The 20,851-nt window shown below is 40.8% G+C and overlaps 1 protein-coding gene across 1 annotated transcript in view; it reads right to left on the bottom strand.

Annotated features, from left to right (window-relative positions):
- Positions 1 to 2,366: 2,366 nt before the first annotated feature.
- The window catches only part of ccdc88c (coiled-coil domain containing 88C), an 82,218-nt gene continuing 63,733 nt past the window's right edge, over positions 2,367 to 20,851 (bottom strand). Inside the window, exons 27-31 of the mRNA XM_049596216.1 lie at positions 19,917 to 20,006; positions 19,331 to 19,441; positions 19,107 to 19,244; positions 18,649 to 18,887; positions 2,367 to 8,617 (exon numbers count right to left, since the gene is read on the bottom strand). Coding sequence (XP_049452173.1) covers positions 7,844 to 8,617; positions 18,649 to 18,887; positions 19,107 to 19,244; positions 19,331 to 19,441; positions 19,917 to 20,006 — 1,352 coding nt within the window. The 3' untranslated portion in view covers positions 2,367 to 7,843. The remainder of the gene's footprint in view (positions 8,618 to 18,648; positions 18,888 to 19,106; positions 19,245 to 19,330; positions 19,442 to 19,916; positions 20,007 to 20,851) is intronic.

Raw genomic sequence — 20,851 nt, 5'->3', positions numbered from 1 at the left:
GTCACAGGGTAAGATCATTTTTATTTAACCAGAGACAGCCCCCAAATCGCTATTGTCAGACCCACCAGACTTTATCTAACTTACAAAAGCCATCCTGTTGTCATTCCACTGTTCCAACAATCACCATCTCTGGTTTGGTGAAAATAAACCCTGTATACACCCCATAAGATGTGAAAACATGCTGGCTGAATATATGCTAAAATGTTTAGTTAAACTGAGTTTGGTGTGTTTGGTGAGAGTGATTTTGGGGCTCTTTTACAAAAAGGTCTATCTCTGTATGGATCCTTTTCATAATGTCACCGGACACTTTTAATAATAATCTGAGCCTGTCAGTGACAAGCACTTTTGTTGATCATCATCAACCATCATCACCATAATGCCTTGTAACTGTATAGTGACCATGTTAGGAAACAGTTGCCCATTAACACATTCATAGTCTTACACATTGATTAGGAACAAAAGAGTGCATGTCAACATCACTGGATCACAATCTGTGGCAGCCTGGGATGCTCACGGTGCCTTCAGGTGCTCTGAGAAACATTAGGTTAATCAGTCGATTTTTTTGTCACATGAAATCATATCAGATACAGTGCTTGTGAAGTGTAATCCTGTCAGGTCCTTTAACTTGCGCATTAAAAAGACTTTACATCAACTTTGGGAACGAGGGACAGGCGTAAATAATCAAATTCAATTAGCTGCTTCAGTTTCAGAGCCCTTGTATTATACAAGGTGGATCACTGCAGGGTGGCTACAGGTATCAGACAGTTATGCTTTTTATGACCTTGATAGTTTTTAATCAAATTTAAGATTAATATTTTGGGCAAATCACCCTTTATTTATTCAAGCATTGCTGTGCATATAAAGGCAGGTAGTATATGTGTGTGTAGAAGCTGGTTTTATAGAGGACTATGGTTATTAGAGTGAGTTAGGTTACTCTACATTTTGCCAAAAGGTAAGTGCAAGTGTTAAGTATTAGGCTCAGTGGTAGGTTTAAAGACACAATGGAATGTGGACTTTTATATTAGCAATATTTTGAAATTAAAATATGAAATTTATTAAACTTGAATTTTTAGATCTGAATCTGACCATTTAAAATTGAGCAACTTGAATCTGCTTTATTTTTTGAAAATTTTTTGAATTTGGATTTTTGAACACTAAAAAAAAAACAACTTAAATTCAGCTTTTGAAATTTCATGTTTTGATTTAAATGAGAACAATTTCAGAACAAATAAGCTCAGACACATGGTTTTCAAAATAAAACATTTCAATAATATGAATTCAGTGGCATTTAAATCTCAATAGAAGTATTCAGTCCCTTTTAAAATTCAAATGCTTGCGTCTCATATATGCTTCCATACTCGTCAAGCAGAAAAGCTTGACTCATTTAGACAAAAAGAAATTAAAGATGGATAAATGAAATTAGCTGAAATATACATGACAATTCAGACCTCACTAATTTACATTTAAGACCATTTCATAACCTTTAAAGCCAAATATTTGTAACATTTAATACATTTTTAAGGACTTTTTAAGGAACTGCTGACACCCTGGTCTCACTGTCATAACATTATGGTTTACTGGGACACGTAAATAGGACAGCGCCACCAGTAATATAATTCATACTTTAACAGTTGTGTGGAAAAAGCCCTACAGCCTGTGAAAGCAGCATCTGACACACCACCTATGAAGAACATTTGTCCTAAAAAAAAGCCACTCAGTTAATGCACCAGCTGACACAATGAAATTGAAGTTTATAAATCTTTATTACCAAAAAGCTTTTGGGTGAAATAATATCAACCTCAGTTTCTACTGAATCACACTAGTAGCCTTATTACAGTAGTCACATCACAGCATAGCAGTCAGCGATGGTCATAAAGTGAACTAAAGTTATTCCAGTTACAGCAGGAAATGTCAGTGACATCAGTTCTATTTCATCTTCTGCTTTCACTTCCCTCATGTGGCGCTGAAACATCCTGCAGCAATTTGGTGTCCTCTTTAATCGTCTGGTGCTGAGACCCACACACAGAAAATACCAAGAGTTCAGGAAATCAGCCTGTTGGTCCCCTGAGCGGGAAGCACCAGAGTCAAGCTGAGGATTTTGGTGTGTTTTAAGCAGGTTAAGCAGACCAATACAAACAATCTCACCCAAACTGGTGTATAATGGATCCGTAGGACAGGTGGACAGATTGGTCTCCAGCAAAGCGGGCACAGAGACAACTAGACACACAAGAACACACACTTTTCACAAAGCCACTAACTGATAATGCGAATCACAAGTGTGTGATGGTGCTATTTCCTCTAAAGAAATATTGTTTTTCAGGGTTCAATATGGTTTTCTATTGACGTCAGCAAACTGTAACTGACTGACATACACTCACACACACACACACACACACACACACACACACACACACAAATGGCCTGAGAGGCTTTGGAAACTAATAATGCAGAGGTGCTTTAAGTGCAGCACAAACAAGGCAACACACACCAACCCCACAACAGGCAGACAGTTTGCAGCACCATCGACAGCATCAGCCTGCAGTCTACAGTGAATCATATCATGTTACTTCATCTGCTAACATCTTCTCACTACTAGCATTTTTATTTATTTATTTATTTTTTTAAATCTACAAATCTTGGGACCACATTTTTTTTTTTTTTTACCAGTTTACAGGAATTAATATGGATTTGTTTTTTGGTATCAAACATTTTCAAAATGAAGCTCCAGACAATTTTACAAAAAGTATCCCCAGTCTCATATCTGCCCAGTTTATAAAATCTAATATCATGTACAAATGTTACAGGTAAAATAATTTAGCTCTTTGCATATTGACATGTGCTTTTTGTTCAGAAGGTGAGCGGTAAGGTTAGTGATGGATTCCAGTCAAATCTTCATTTTCATTAACTCCAGTGTTACATCTTCTTCTTCCTCCTCATCATCATCATTCTAGTGCTTTTAGGAATGTCTTTACTGTCAGTTGTTAATAATGCACGAGGGACAGGTTTGTATTTACAGACAGCAGTACAGACAAAAGGTCAGTTCATCAGCATAATCAGCATGAGATTCATTTTTTGTCTCCTATTAACATCATCATCTCTCTCCAAGGCATACTTCAATTCAGTTCTCCCACCTCTTCATCCTCCTCTTCCCTCTGTTCAGTGGCCTCCAATAATACACCAAGTATTTGAAAATCCCCCAAACAGTCATCACCAGAAACCATATGTGAAACCATACGTGCGTCTCCAGTAAAATCTCAACTTTGTGTGCGTCTTCCTTTTGTGTTTCAAGTTTCAGACAGGAAGATGAGTGGTAAGATATAAAAACAATCCAGTACTGAGATCATGTAGTGTGAGATGATGTGTGATTCTCAGTCTTAACTCAATTCTCTTATGTGTGCCCTTGTGTGTGTGTGTTTCAGACACATTTCGGTTAAATGTGGCACCATGAGCTACAGTTATAGCTCTACTTGGCCATTTAACTGGACTACTGTCCTTGTCCCAGTATACAAGCACGGGAGGAGAATCAATCTATTGACCAAATTATGTCCGACTCCACTACGGTAGGTGGCGATACGCCCCATCAGCTTGTTAGTATTGGACCTTTCTCCAGCTGACCTATTACATCACAGACCAAACAATTGGTAAGCTACGGTTAGCTAGCGGCAAACTGGTACCATGGTGGACAACTTTACAGCTCTGTACATTTAGTCTGTCCAAAAATGCACGGCTCTGGATGTAGATTTCACCATGTTGTTACTGGCTTCTTGTGCTGTTATGTATTTAATGCTATTTGACTTCCAGGTCAAGGCCAGAGGCCAAAACTGTGGAGCATGCACAGAGCACCTAGGCCAGTTTGGGTCTGCCTGACTGTATACATGCGGGAGTAATTCGACTCCCAGTGGCATTTTCTGGGTGTGTTACTCCACTATGACAAATCCGATTTGGTCCAATTTCAGTTGGACGAACATGTTTTTGAAAAATCTTGTTTTAGTTGGACTAAAAATAAATTGGTTTGCTCTACTGTCATGTAAACGCAGACACTATAAGATTACTGTTGTTACTAAAGTGAGAGAACATCAACCTGCTGTGTGACCAATCTGTTTATCATTCCTTCTTTTCATATTCAAAATGGAATCCAAAATCGGAAAATGTAAAGACAATGTTATGTTAGTCATTAATGAATAAATAAAAAAAACCCCTCATGACAGCTTGTTTTTTTTGTACTTCGACTTTATGCTTGAGTCAAAAATAGGAAATGAAAAAATTGACTATGATCCATTATGTCTGATATGTGTGACCAGGTCTTTGCAAAGAATATAAAAACACTAAAGTCTGACAGCCTCTGACAGCTAAAGAAAAGTGAGCTTTTAGTCTCACATTGTAGGATTTTACTAAGACTGTGGGTTTTACAGGGTCAATATTTGCAAGACTACAACTAGATTCCTCGAGATTATTTCCCATCCTGCACCTGGTGGGAAATATTACTCTAAACTCCCTTTAAAAAACATGACATATTTACCATTTCTTACACGTCCACAAATTTCCCTTTAAGATACTAACAAAGGAAGGCCCGCTTCTTTAAAACGCATAATTCTGGATACACAAGATACAAGGCCTCATATGTCGACAGTATTCTTGTAAATTCAGCATCAAAATAATCCATTAAATTAAACTGTATTTGCATACAAACTTAATATTTGGGATTTTGTCGCCTCAGCTTGCTGTCAGTCTATTGCTTAGCTGTGGATCAGATACACGCAGATTTAACACTGACTGTTGTTTACTCAACAACTCCATTTCTCCTCCTTTTCCACAGAACAAGAGAACAAGACCTGTTCGCATTCTTGCGCCTCCTCAGAGTCCCCTCCATGATTACTGCTGACCCCATTTGCTGCTTCTTGTTTGGTGCTGTAGAGAGCACAGCTATGGATTGTTGACAATGTTCACATCATTGAACTGCAGTATTTACACGACCTAAGACTAAAGACTTGTAATAACATCAAGATGAGAAAAAGGCGGATTTAAGACAGCTTGGACTGAGTTTTATGACCGCCTTACACCAAATGACTGACACCACGGGAGTGCGCACCAACTGAGGTAAATCTCATGATTTTATTCCGACCTTGAAAAATATTTGCGACAGTGAAATCGCTTGAAAAGTAAGGCGGCCTTATTTTGCAGCAAATACACTTGGGCGATGGTGCCACCTGATTTAATGTACTGAACAGAGTTTGAACATCAACATAAGTGTTCTTTTCTTCCAACAAAGTATTTTGGAAAATGTCACGTTAATAGCAGCAGGACGTATAACATCACCATGGATACAGCGAGTTAGACTGTAGGCAGTAACTTTAACCCGTTTTCTATTTGCTACATGTTTATGAAGTACAAGACACAAAAAAAGCCTAGGACTTCCTTTTCACACAGATCAAACACATTACATCAGGGTGTCTACAGGTATCAGAAATTTACATTTAATGCTTTTTAAGACCTTTTGAAGATAATTCTTACCAAATTTAAGACTGATTTTTGGGCAAATCATCTTTCTTATTCAAGTACTGCAGGTAAGTATAAAGGTGAACAGTATAAATGTGGTCCTGTGCAGATTTAAGGTTTATGTAGGAATATGGTTATAAAAGTGAGTTAGGTTAATCAATATTGTGTCAACAGGTAAGTGCAAGTATAAAGTAATTTCATGACTATAAAGGTCTAATATTCATATAACTAAATATAAGACATTTTAAGACTTTTTCAGGAATTGCACAATTGTATTAATGATCATGATCAAATTTGCTCCATGGCCTGTATTTGCATTAACTATTTATGACATAAGCATAAAATTTCAAGTACAAAAACAAGATAAACAAAAATTTATGAATGAATAAGGAAATAACATTGTTTTTCATTTTTCTATTGAATATGAGTAGAATAAATGATACATGACGTGTTGACCAACATAACGGTGTGTATGCTGGTGTAAAATGTGAGCATGGTGCACCAAAGTCAGAGATTCACCAGAGCCACTTGGACCCATTGTGTAATGAGAACAAAGTCATTTTTACCAACAGAGGAAATTGTCAAACACTTGGTGCATTCGCACATTATAAAACAAAGCTGATTCATGACATACATATTCTACCATCCAGATTACAGTGGGTCTGGATTCAGTCTGAATCTCTCTCTCCCTCTTCCTCTCTGTTGTGCAGTGCTTACAACTGTCTCGCTAACTTAGCGTGCAGCAGTACACCCAACCAAAACACAGTGGTTTACCCAGTGGTGCGTGTGTGTGTGCATGTGTGTGTGAATTACGTCCAGCTCAATGGTCAGCGAAGCCACAACCAACCCCTCAAGGACAATTCCTCTGTGTCTGTATATATCATTATGTGTGTGTACGAATGCGTATGGGTGTGTGTTTGTGAAACTAGTGTTGGCTCAGACCGAGCAACATTTCCAGTAAAGTGTCAGAGTGTTGCATGCTGGGACAGAATCTAAAGATGGAGGGAGAAAGACTGTAATTTAACTGGGAGGAGCACCACCATCTCGGTCCTGTTTATCTATGCGTCCTCCCGTCACTCCGTCCATCTCTATATCTGTCCACCGCTCTCTATCCCAGCATCCCTCAATTTACTCTCACCCTCTATCTTTTTACCTCATTTCTCCTTCACTTTCCTCAACTCTCTTTGCTTACATTCCTTCATTTCCTTCCTTTCTCCCACTGGTCTTTCCCAGTGTTTGATCTAGATAATGAAGGAAAAGGAAGAGGACAAAAAAGGGGGAGAAATCTGATACATTCAGTCGCTCTGGTGCTTCTGGTTGCCTTCACTTTAGTTCAATCACTCATCTTGGTGCCGGCTAATTCCTGGCATACAGTTCTGCTGAGTTGGTAGCATCCAGGTAAACATTAGCAGGACCGGACAGCGTGTCGGTCAGCAGTCAAAGAGTTCCAGCTCATAGACTAAGCCCATTCTTAGTATTTCGGTCAACAACTATGCATGTAGCACTTGTCCTCTGTTCCTGCAGGCTTTAAGTGTTATGGATTCTCGAACTTTAGACATCTCAGCTCCCATCTCCATTTCTGTATTTGTTAAAATTAGCACTCTTAAAAAAAATCTGAATCATCATCTGGTTAAAATATCCACTGTTAATTTTTAAAACATGGAGTAATTACAACACCTTTTTAAAAAATCTCTTTTGGTGGCTCCTTTGCCCCAGAACAAAAAAAAAACATCCTGTGGGCTCTGGATTTTTGCTGGATCACAGTAAACACAGTGATAATAAAACAGCAGAGACCAATGATTTCCAGCATTCTTAGAGACCATCTATAGTGTTGTGATGTCCATGTCTAAATCCTTAAAAAAAGCAATCAGTGATTGAGCTCAAATCTATATCCCATCCTCTTCAGAGAGATTCAGCTTGAGATGAAAAATGCCAAAAGGAAATTAACTCTATAGATCCAGTATTTAAGATGTGATGTGATTGTTTGTGTTAAGCTTCCTGATAGACTGTTTTAATCAGCTGTATTGGCAGGTGACGTGTATGGTATCAGGTTTGGTTACTTGTCTAAAAAAAGTTTGTTCCCGAAAAGACAAACTGAACTCTTTCATGTAAAGATTTGTTTAAAATGTGGCTTTGCTTTTCAGGATTTAGTCTTGTTTCCAGTTGATGTTGTGTATGAGCAAAGCTTAACCGTACACTTCAAGAGTCATAACATTTATCCACAGTACAAACAGCACAGTCCAGAGACTGATTACTTGTGTCTGAGGGTTTGGACTCAGCCCGTAAAGCTCCAGTATTCCCGTCTTTAGTCACAGCCACACCCATAGACGTTCATTAGTGTCAGTGTTTAGACACAGCCGTACTCATACCACACAGTCTGAGGGTCGTTGTTGGGGTCAGGGGAAGCAGGAGTGCTTTTTGGGCGTTCCACAGAGCCACACCTCGCTCTGTCACTTTCTTTCTTTAAGTGGGAGGAGTCACCTGACCGCCCCTCCCTTAACACTTCCCCATGCTCTGAGGCTTCATCAGGTCGTGGGGCAGGCACGGCCCTGACAGGGGTTACCATGGCGACCTCTCCACGGTGGTGGTAGGAGGAGGAAGCAGTGGGGCCGTTCCGAGAGACGGGAGTCCTCCCTCTGTCTCTTTCTCTCTCTGCGTATCTCTCCGTTTGCAGATTGAGAGAGGACGAATGGTGAATAGGCGGATTTAGAAAGCTGCTATCTCCATGCTGATTGGTCGGACCCGCCAGCCGAGCTGACAGCGGCCGTTCTCTCCCACTGGCCCCTCCTCCTTGTCTCCTAACGACTGTGTCTGACTGGCCTTCATTTCCACGGAAACTGTCTGGTCCGTTGGAGCGTAGCAAATCAGCTGAGGCTAGGCTGAAAGCTCTGCTCAGTGACTGGCTGCTTCTCTGGGTGACAGGCTGACCTGAGGCTGGGGACTGACCTACAGGCTGGCGAGGTGATGGCTTGACGCTCTGGCCCGGCCTCTGGTTGGATGACTGTACAGTTGGTGTGACATAGCTGGTGGGAGTCACCTGATCTCTGCCAGCTGGAGCTGAGGGGGCGGGACTTCTGGTAAAATAGTCGGTCATCAAGTCCTCCCTGCTTCCTGTGGACACCTAGAGAGAAGAAAAACAAACAAACAAAAACAGAATAAATAGGGAAAATTTTATTTTTCAGGGGTTTAGCTAAGAATGATTTTCCAATTGATTCTGAGCCTGAAAAGTGGCTGATAGAGTAACACTGCTGTTTTAGTGGTACGTGGCACACACGTTACTCCCCACTAGCATATACTGAGTGATCTGACTGATTCACATACATATGGTATGCTACTTATGTTCCACTGACATGTACCACTAGCAAGTACCGCTGAACACCATGACTGAATCAACTTGTTTGAGGGTCTTGGGTCAAACATTTGCTGTTGGGCCCCATTTGAACCAATTCCTATCCTTTGTGAAGTGTGTATATCCTGTCACCTGCAGGTTCCCAGAGACTGTTACATGTTTGCTGGATAACACTACCTTGCCCCTGGTTTCCTGTGTGTAAAACGGTTTGTGTTTACTTTATTATAGTAAACTTAAAGGGATACTTAATTGATTTTCCACCAGCTTTGTATCACAACAATGTGGGTAGGTAATGTTGTGTAGATGAACTGTTGTAAACTCACTGCTATCTAACCAGTGTCTAGATCTACTTGCTACCTGGAGTTTTGCTGGCTCTTGGGCTGTTGCTCCAACTACAGGTTGTAAATCCACATTTTGGTATTGCCCGCCACCCATACCTTCCCACAGACACAAAAAGTATAGAGGTGGATGAAGAGATGGTCTCGTCTCCCTCTCTCTCTCAAACTTAGACCAAACTTAGATGAAATGGTAAAACGAGGCAGTGCTCATCTATTATAAACCAAGATTCTGTTACCACAATGCCTACTTCAGAAATGTATTTCAGTGCTCTGTTCTGCTGTAAAAGTGGGACTTTCTGAACAGGAAGTGGGTGCCATACTGCTTCCTGCATATTGAAAAAGTAGGCCGAAAAACTGAGATCAAACGCTGATCAAATATAAACCAAGATGCTGTTACTGCGTTGCCTATTTATCACCTAAAATGTATCAGGAACATATTTTAGCTTACTGTGTTTGTTAGCAGCCGGCCGCCATTGTGTGAAATGGACCAGTTTGCATTATGTCACCCACCAGTGTTTATTGGTCTGGAGCGGCGCTGTGCATTCTGGTAGTTGTATGTTCTTTACCTCCTGAGCAAATGCAAGTGCTACAGCCCTTTTTCTCAGTTTTCTCTGATGCTATAGCAAAAATGTCAAAATTATTTGCATCTTTCTACTGCATAAACAGCCTAGTGTTGTGAAAAGACCATCTTTCCAGCAGTGAAATACTTCTTTGAGTTAGGCATATGGAGCATGTAAACATGACATGAAATACTGTGGGCCCACAGTATTATATATGAATTATTTTTACAATGTTAAATATGCAACATGCGCCAATGATTTGACCATTGATGTTAACTTGAAGCCAGTGGCCATTATGTAAAATGTCATGGAATTTATTTAAATTTTCATTATTCTTCAAGCCAGTAAGAAGTGGCATCTGTTAGTGTAACAGCACTGTATGTTAGGCTATACACCATAATGTCACCACAACAGTGGCATATGCCAGTGAGACATAAGCCCCGTTTCCACCTAACACTTGTAATCCAGTCAAAATTAATGTATATTTTTAAAGACTTGAAGATCCACTCATTACTAAAAGTGTACTAATATATGTAAAACTTGACCAAAAATGGGTTCCATTGGAACAATTCCACAACTTTTCACTGTAGAAACAGAAAAAATGTGTACTGAACTGAACTGCTTGGTGGAAATGGGGCTTTAGCATATGCCTATGGGGAGTGGTATCTGCCGATTAAACACAAGCAACATGGTGTTTATTAGTGCCATATGCCAGTAGAACAGCAGCAGTGTACAATTAGTCAACAGTAGCAAAACACTAAGAATTGCAATATGCTACTATAGCCAGAGTGGAATACAATTCTCTCTTTCCATGGACTTTTTGCTGTAAAAACAATCATTTCTGATAAAAAAGAATGAACTTGCATGTGGCCAGCCTAGATTAATATGTCTGATGTTGGTTGAATATTGTGAAAACTTTGATGTAGGGGTGAGAATCGATGTTTATCATATTCATTTATAATAATGATTTAAACTTGGTGTCATTATTGGAGTCATCCTGGATTTAATATTGTTTTGTCATAGGAATGTGTGTTGTTTAGAGGCAGCTGTGAAGCCTGTTCCCTCTCTGTAGGATCATCAGTAAGAATTATTATGGGTGTTGCAGTTCTTTTTGTGAAACAGGAAATCTGTTTGTACTGAACAGATGGATTACAAATGAGATGTTCACTGACTTACAGTAATATTCTCACACCGATCTCACGTCTGCTGAGTCTGTGCATATGCAGATGACAGACTGAAATGAAACATCTGATTTGTAGGCAGGAGTCTGCCTCAAAACACTTAGATTAGAGGTGAAAAAAGTACTTTCATTAATTTGAACAATGACTAATAATGACTCTTGCTCAGTCAGATACATCACTTCATGAGCCAGCTGTGTGATCATTGGCAGATGAAACTGCATTTATAAATAATGACCAATGGCCGGCATACCTCTATGATGAGATAAGATACACTCTCTAACAGAATATGTGTCATGGTTTCTTTGTTTTACTACATGTAGGTTGCAAAAGTTTTCGGAGAACGTAACATCATTTCCTTGAAATCAGAGGCAGCATTGTAACAGAATTTGGGTGCTTTTCAGACTTAAATTAACCACACGGGACACCTATATTTTGTTGGGCAGTCCAAACAGGCCCCTCTCAGTCAGAAAACTCAGTCACACTATAGCATTCTAACTCAGATTACACACTGTATTAAATTAAAAACTGATAACAGACATTAACACTGAAGGACCAATATCAAAACATTTTCCAATGTCCATCACTTGTGATTGTTACAGAACATTTTTAAATACATGCATTGAAGTTTATGGAGTAAATACATAGCTCCTGATTTTCAATCAGTTTGTCCTACACAGTCTCAAGCTGTGAAGTATAAGCCCCCAGGAACACCGCTCAGCCTTGTTACCAATTTTTCCCAGTGGCCAAAAAGCCATTTCCCTATAGACCACCACTGTAAAGAGAGGTCTGTAAAACTGTTGACGGCACATCTCAAACTGCAAACAATGTAAGTTATGGCTCTTTCCATTATGAATTTTTGATCCATGGAGGTTTCATATTTGTAAAACTTAGCTTGAGCCGAAAAAGTCATCATAATGTAAACTCTATAAGCAAAGCCGGAACTTGCAGGCAGGGTCAGCACAAGAAGCACTACTGTCACAGTGTCTCCTGGATTATGGCTGTCAGCCAGGTTGTTTGTGCCTACCCACTCTGCACTCTGCCCTCTGCCAGCCCAGCAATCATCTACACCTGTTCCTGCCTCTGCTGCCTCACATACCTGAGCCTCATCTCATCATCACCCAGCCACTACAAGAGCTGAGTCTGACCTGCAGTCCCTGCCAGATTGTCTTCAACACACAGTTTGTGTATTGTGACACCAGCCAGCTTTAAGCAAAGATTTTTGCTCCTTCAGAGTTTTTTGAAACTTGTTTTGACTTTTTCTTCTGTCTGCTAGAAAGCTAACCTGCCAGCCCTGCCGGACATTCGAACCACAAGCCCGCCAGCAGCCCTCCTATCCGGAACCATTCATCTGCTTCACCCGGCTTCCACACCATTCCCTCCATTTGTTCAGATGAACTTCTGTAATAAAGACAGTTAACCTGCCATTGTCTGCCTCTGGGTTCTTCTGCACTAGATGTGACAACTACTGCACATATTCAGTGAGCCACATAACCTGAAAGTAAACCCAAATGCTAGAAACTTTTTTTGGCATATGTGGCAGGCAAGCAATTCCATTGGACTGAATAGACGCCATCTTGGGGTCCAGTTTCTAGTTATTATCATACATCTATGGTGAACTAACACGATTAAAACTTCACTGTCTCTTTTTATTATCCATATTGACAATAGTCATATAGTCTGTCCTTGAAAGGTCTCCACAGCCAGACCTGCAGAAATATGCTGCAATGTCTAGCCTCAAGAAAAAATGCTTCACTGACTCTTGTGAGCAAATAAAGAAAAATGGCTGTCTCTGCCATCTGTCTTGAGATTAACTTTATGATTTGCACAATGCTGTCATTTCAGTTTTCATTACTGTTAACACATGAACATACAGAACAAAGGTTAATCAAAGGAAATTGCATTAATTTCAGGTTTGTTGTTTTGGTTGTACAGGTAGTCTTTACATTTGATGAATGCCCTGCAGAACCAAACAGCAGTGGATCTCAGGGGCTTGAGGCTCCAATGAGAAGTAAACAAAAGCTTGTACCCATCATATTTATGAAGTTACTGCCTTCAGTCTGCAGGCCAAATGATCAATCAAAAAACTCACATTTACTCCAACTGCTTGACAGAGAAGAGTTTCAGAGCAGTAAGCTAAATGACCAACAGCAGCTGGTTTCATCATCTGTGTTGAATATGAACATTAAATCCATCAGCCATTAACTTCATGAAAATAATTTAAGACTAATAATTTTTGATGGCATGAAAGAAACCTTGATAACATTTTCAGATACATGCAGTTTTTTATGTAGATATTATTCAAAGAATGTTATTACTGTATGAGTTTCTACCAGCTGATTTAAATGTCGATGTGTTTAAGGCTGATTCAGAATGATTCCTTGATCTAAAAATTAAATCTCTTCGGGTTTTGTTTTTTCTCTTTCTTAGTGGATGTCTGGTCCAAAATTGATTTCAGCTGGACTAAAAACCACCATCAAAAGCAATTAATCTGTGATTCATATAAAAAACACACACATTCTATTTTCTTTTAAAGTGACTCAGCTGTATTTTTTTTTAAATATTTCCTCAGACTCTCCGAGATCATTTATTATATTCCCCCACATGACCTTTACAGATACTTTTCTGTTGAAATTCAATGAGACATAGGAACTCTGTAATAGTGACTTCTCTTGTCTCACTGATGAGGGTTTGTTACTTACTGTGAGGCAGTTGTCTTTATCACCTTTTGCTCAGTTAAACCCATCAGATTAACGTCTCCAAAAAGCCACAACAGAACAGGACTCTGTCTGTATTTTATGTTTTATTTGTCTCAAGGGATTAGATGTGTAAACAGGGGGGTGTTTAAGCAATATCACATGAGAGGGAGTGATTTTGTACTGTATATCGTCACAGCTATAATTGTCTTTGGCACTCGGCCTGCGGTCTTCTGCCTATGACCGAATCACAGCCGTGACAATATACAGTACAAAATCACTCCCTCTCATGTGATATTGCTTTTATACAACAGTTCAACAACAGCTTAAACAGCAATGCTGAGTAAGGAAATGTTAACAAAAGGTGATGAAATAAATTATTTAAGTATGCTATGTAGCTCCGCAAAAAACAAAAAAACAGTTCCCCCGGTCTGTTGCCAGGCAACGCAGCACACACGCCAGGAACTCACAAGCTAGCCTACTTTGTATTTACTTTGATCTGCAACCGTGTAACTTTGTCCAGTTCGGCTGATGAAACGTTGGCATACCTGGATGATGGCACGGCTGGATTCAGCTTCCACTCTCCCTCATCCTCATCAGTACCTCATCAGATGATCATTGATAATTCCTGACTGTGTTCGCTTAATTTTTGCTCCTCTCCGGTTTGTTGAGGTTGGCTGATGTTACACAAACACACCTGGAGGTCTGCACAGAAGAGTCCTGGCTTTCCTTTTCCTCGTCCTCTTCTGACGACCACTCATAATTTAATTCAAATGTAATTTTGGGGAAAATATCCATCTTCTTGGTGTAACGCTATAGTGTCAGTTTGCGTCAATGTAACGAGTGTGACAGTTGGTTAATTAACGGTTGTATTTATATTTATAACACCTGTGAGCGGAGTGATTTTACTGTTACATGTCCCAGTGATGTTATACTATATATCAGCACTCACGGAATGCCTCTCGTCCAATCAAATTACTCGGTCGGAACTAACTGTTATATTAACATATTTAAGTGGATACCAAGTGTTATTTCAGTACAAGTATATTTCCATGTGACTACTGGGTGGGTGTGCCTTGTCAGATGGGGCTATGCTGAGCACAGGCCAAAAGACTGACATGGAAGCGCCGCCCTGTGGGCCAACCACTTGCAGTTACTGGCATTGGTTTTGGGTGCATTGAGCTGGATGGCAAGAAGTGGCAGGGACCTAGTGCTGAACACTGACATAACAGACTGGCTGTAGGGACGCAGAATGTCACCTCTCGGTTGGAAGGAACTGGAGATTGTTTGGGCGGTGGAGTGCTACCAACTAGATATAGTTGGGCTCACGGTATAGCACCAGTTTGGAGACCAAACTCCTGGAGAGAGGCTGGACTTTTGTTTTTTGCTGAGTTGATCAGAGTGAAAGGCGCAGGGCTGGTGTGGAGATACTCATGCCACTGTATAAGGGTTATCCCTGGGGAATAAGAGGGTCGCCTCTGTGCGACTGAAACTTACTGAAAGGAAGCCTCTGACTGTTTGTGCTTATGCACCTAACAGCAGCTCAGAGTACTCAGCCTTCTTGGAATCTCTAGGTGGTGTCCTGGAAAGGATACCATCTGGAGACTGGCACTATACGTGCTTGGGGACTTCAATGCTCACCTGGGTAACAATGAAGAAACCTGGAGTGGGATGCCTGTGTGAAACAGCCTGCCTGATCTGTACCAGAGCGATGTTTTGTTATTGGACTTTGGATTTGGATTGGCTATTACACACACCATGAGCACAGGGTGATTTAGACGGTACTTGGCCTTAAGGAAGATGTGGCAAACTGTTCAACAACTCAGGAAGGGAATACAAAACTTGTGACCTGGAATGGGAATATTGTCGAGTGATGGAAAGAGGATTTTAAGGAGCACCTGCATCTGATCATCATGTTCTATGGAGAAGACACAGTTTGAAGACCTAGGGGAAGCCTCACCCATATACTTGGCAGAGGTTGCTGAGGTAGTCAAAAAGCTCCTCAGTAGTGTGGATGAGATTTAGCTGAGATGCTGAAGACTCTGGACAATGTTGGGCTGTCTTGGCTAATACACCTCTTCAGTGTCTTGTGAAAGTCACAGTGCCTATGGAGGGGAGACTGGGGTAATGGTTTTCATTTTTAATAAACTGGACCGGAGGGTTTCCTCAAATTTTTGGGATATCACACTGCTGCGTCTCCCTGGGAAAGTTTATTCAAGGGTGCTAAAAAGGAGGCTTCAACTGACTGTTGAACCTAACATCCTTGAGGAGAAATTGTGGGGATCATCAGACTGAACCCAGCAAGTCCATACATGTTTTATGGACTTGGAGAAGGCATACATTACATGCATGTCCTCTGAGGAGTCCTGTGAGTCCTGTGGAAGTATGGGGTACCATTACTTTTGCTATGAGCCATCACATCTTTATATAACCAAAGTGAAAGCTGCTATGTTTGTATTCTCAGCACAAAGTCAAACGTGTTTTCATCGGGTGTTGTTCTCTGTCAGGGTTGTCCCTTGGAACAGATTCTGGACAGGATCTCAAGGCATAGCTGGGAGCAGAAGAGTGTCTGCTTTGGGGTCCTCAGAACTGCACCTATGCTCTTTGCAGACGATGCGGTTCTGTGGCCCTCTTCAGATCATGATCTTCGGCATGCACTGGAATGATTTGCATCTGAGTGTGAATCAGGCAGGATGAGAGTCAGCACATCCAAGTCTGGGACCATGGTTCTCTGCCAGAAAATAGTGCATTGCTCTCTCTGGTTTGGGAGTGAGTAATTGCCTTAAGTAACTTGAGCTCATATTCATGAATGAGGTTGACATGGAATGTGAGATGGGCAGGTGGATTGTTCAAGCTTAAGCAGTGATGGGGGCTTTGTACCAGATCATTGTGGTACAGAGAAACTGAACAAGAAAGCAAAGCTTTCAATTTACCAGTTGATCTATTTTCCAACCCTCACCTACGGTTGTGAGCTTTAAGTGATGACCGAAAGAATGAGATCAAGGATACAAGAGGCTGAAATTGTGTTTCTGCCGCAAGGTGGCTCGGCTCAGCCTTAGAGATACCATGAGGATCTCAGACATTCAGAGTTTGCTCGGAGTAGAGTCAAGATTCCTCCTGGATGCTTCCCTTTAGAGGTTTTATGGGCATGTCCAACTGGAATGAAACTCCAGGGTAGACCCAGAAGACGCTTAAGGGTTTATTTATCTCATCTGGCCTGGGGAAAACCTTGGGGTCCTCGTGACCCAGCCCCAGGAAAGCAGAAGAAAATGGATATATGGATGGATGTTTCTATTCTATTTGGATGTTTCTTATTATTTATTTATTACCACATCAGCTGACTTTATTTCTTATGTGTGTACATATACAGTACAGGCCAAAAGTTTAGACACACCTTCTCATTCAATGCGTTTTCTTTATTTTCATGACTATTTACATTGCAGATTCTCACTGAAGGCATCAAAACTATGAATGAACACATGTGGAGTTATGTACTTAACAAAAAAAGGTGAAATAACTGAAAACATGTTTTATATTCTAGTTTCTTCAAAATAGCCACCCTTTGCTCTGATTACTGCTTTGCACACTCTTGGCATTCTCTCCATGAGCTTCAAGAGGTAGTCACCTGAAATGGTTTTCCAACAGTCTTGAAGGAGTTCCCAGAGGTGTTTAGCACTTGTTGGCCCCTTTGCCTTCACTCTGCGGTCCAGCTCACCCCAAACCATCTCCATTGGGTTCAGGTCTGGTGACTGTGGAGGCCAGGTCATCTGCCGCAGCACTCCATCACTCTCCTTCTTGGTCAAATAGCCCTTACACAGCCTGGAGGTGTGTTTGGGGTCATTGTCCTGTTGAAAAATAAATGGTCGTCCAACTAAACGCAAACCGGATGGGATGGCATGTCGCTGCAGGATGCTGTGGTAGCCATGCTGGTTCAGTGTGCCTTCAATTTTGAATAAATCCCCAACAGTGTCACCAGCAAAACACCCCCACACCATCACACCTCCTCCTCCATGCTTCACAGTGGGAACCAGGCATGTGGAATCCATCCGTTCACCTTTTCTGCGTCTCACAAAGACACGGCGGCTGGAACCAAAGATCTCAAATTTGGACTCATCAGACCAAAGCACAGATTTCCACTGGTCTAATGTCCATTCCTTGTGTTTCTTGGCCCAAACAAATCTCTTCTGCTTGTTGCCTCTCCTTAGCAGTGGTTTCCTAGCAGCTATTTGACCATGAAGGCCTGATTCGCGCAGTCTCCTCTTAACAGTTGTTCTAGAGATGGGTCTGCTGCTAGAACTCTGTGTGGCATTCATCTGGTCTCTGATCTGAGCTGCTGTTAACTTGCGATTTCTGAGGCTGGTGACTCGGATGAACTTATCCTCAGAAGCAGAGGTGACTCTTGGTCTTCCTTTCCCATGTGTGCCAGTTTCGTTGTAGCGCTTGATGGTTTTTGCGACTCCACTTGGGGACACATTTAAAGTTTTTGCAATTTTCCGGACTGACTGACCTTCATTTCTTAAAGTAATGATGGCCACTCGTTTTTCTTTAGTTAGCTGATTGGTTCTTGCCATAATATGAATTTTAACAGTTGTTCAATAGGGCTGTCGGCTGTGTATTAACCTGACTTCTGCACAACACAACTGATGGTCCCAACCCCATTGATAAAGCAAGAAATTCCACTAATTAACCCTGATAAGGCACACCTGTGAAGTGGAAACCATTTCAGGTGACTACCTCTTGAAGCTCATGGAGAGAATGCCAAGAGTGTGCAAAGCAGTAATCAGAGCAAAGGGTGGCTATTTTGAAGAAACTAGAATATAAAACATGTTTTCAGTTATTTCACCTTTTTTTGTTAAGTACATAACTCCACGTGTTCATTCATAGTTTTGATGCCTTCAGTGAGAATCTACAATGTAAATAGTCATGAAAATAAAGAAAACGCATTGAATGAGAAGGTGTGTCCAAACTTTTGGCCTGTACTGTATATTACCATTGAAGTACACTCTTTTACAATATATGCATATTTCTTACCATAGGCGGTGACTGTAGGTTGCTCTCGTGTAGAAACTCTTCCAGTGTCACCATCTCACTTCCGGGAGAAGATGGACGGGTCTTAGTCCTAACCGCACCTCCACGCTGTGGTTGGGCTCTTTGGGGTGTGTGGTCGTATGGAAGGGTGGAACTACGTGACAGAGTCTGTTGTGATTGGCTGAGACCCATGACGTCATCACTGGAGAGGCTGGCTGAGCGAATTTGACGTTCTGACGTGTCTAAGATGGTCAGAAATATTAACAATAATAAATATGTTTTGTGACACAATACTGTGTGTAAAATCTGTATGAACTGTATTTAGATTTGCTCATTTCAGTCTATTATCTAACTTATATCTACTATCAGTAACAGGTAATAGCAAAATTTGTACCTATTTCTACAAAATATTCTGCTAAATATTGCTTCAAGCAGAATTAATAGTTGTAATGTGCGTGTACCTCTGCAGTTGACAGGTGAGTTGGAGCTGGAAGTGTTGTGGCTGAAGTCTGCCGACCCCGGGCGACCTCCCGTGTTGCCATGTTGACCAAAAACAGAGTCAGAGGTGTTGTGGCGGGAGTCTTCATCAAATAACGGACCTGAAATGTTTTACGCACCATTATAAACACACTCATGCTCCCGCTGTATTTGAAATAAGATGTTTTATGTTAATTACCAAACATACCTCTTTGCCTGCGGCCAGGGTCTTGTCCCATTCTGGAGCTGGAGTTGTTAATTAGGCCCAAAGAGGATGACGGATGGATTGGAGTGGAACTCAGAGCTTTATGGCTCTGACCTGGGGGCAGGAAACTCAAAGAGGTTAGTCTGCTAAGAGCAAACCAAAGTCTTATCGCAGAATAATTCATTTATATACTGAACAGGCTACCTTTCACCTTTCATAATATAATACATCTTTGCTTTCTTGATCAAGGAAGGAAGTGGAACAGGACAAGGGAAACTGGTCTTTACTTTGACAAAATACACATTGCTTAATTTTCTTCCTTTTCCTTTCTGGTGCCTCAATGTAGGTTTTCAAGCAACAAATGTAAGACCAAACAGCCACTATCAACACCAAATTTGAACAAGGCCTGATTAAGTAACAGATTGAAATTTGTGGACTAAATAAAATTCCAGTTGCTGATGTCTGTAAAAATGATAACACCCTAAACCTCAATTTAACTTGCATCTTTATCAAGTTGCTCAGGTTTCCTGGTGGATTCACAACATTTTCATTGAATGTTCTGGTCATTAACTATTAACAGGTTCATTACCTTGTCCATGGCCATCCTCTCCATTGACACTCTCATTGCTGCCTCCTGGAGTACTGCTACGATAAACCCCTCGGCCCCTGTCAGTCATACCTGCAGACCAATCAGAATGTTGTAAGAAACCATTCTAGACCTGTATGCCAAATATGACCATAAGACGTGCGGTGTGTGTGTAACATAAAGTAGCAAGAAAGCCAAGCAAGACATCAGGAATCCATTCATTGATTCAGGTGCATGGTAAGCTTACAAATCACTGTGGGCTGTTATTATTCAGTGAATGTATCATTCTATTATGACTTGATATTTCTCATCAATGTCAAGGGACCGGGGTCAATGACTTCTCTGTACATCACAGTGAGTCATCCAAATACCAAGCCAATAAAAGTGTGAACATGGATGCACCCAATAAAATGCAGCTTTGCTAATGCAAAGTCCTGCCATGTGCCATCATGAAGATAGAGTTTTTAAATCCCAGTGACTGTCCAAATTTTTATCCAGAGAACCCAGGAAAAAAAACATCTGAGCCAAACACTTAATCTCTGTAAATCTCTTTTGGCATTAAAGGTTCAAAGTAAGAGCTAAACTATCCAATTTTACCACAAATTGCCGCAAACGGCAACAAAAGCTACAAAAGATTAATTTTTCAGACTTCTATTGAGCAGTATTTATGACCTAAGACACTACTAATAATAACAATACAATCGATAACAATCGACAATTCCTCTGGAGTCCAAATGTCGCTGGATATAACAAATATAACTCTCTGTTAAGAGACAGTCTGGCATTTTGATGCAATAGTTATTTTGGTCGATCTTTGGTTCTTTGACAGTAACAACATCAAAATGGTAATTTTGGGAAGGTGGGGAAACTCTTTTCTGGTAGATTAAAGTGAGACTATATAACTTTTGCTGAACAACCATCACTGCGGCCCCAGGTCG

This window comes from Epinephelus fuscoguttatus, linkage group LG14 (assembly GCF_011397635.1).
Source record: "Epinephelus fuscoguttatus linkage group LG14, E.fuscoguttatus.final_Chr_v1".
In the NCBI taxonomy this organism is placed as follows: Eukaryota; Metazoa; Chordata; class Actinopteri; order Perciformes; family Serranidae; genus Epinephelus; species Epinephelus fuscoguttatus.
The sequence above is the reverse complement of the archived record's forward strand: the minus strand, read 5'-3'. Positions and strand labels throughout refer to the sequence as shown.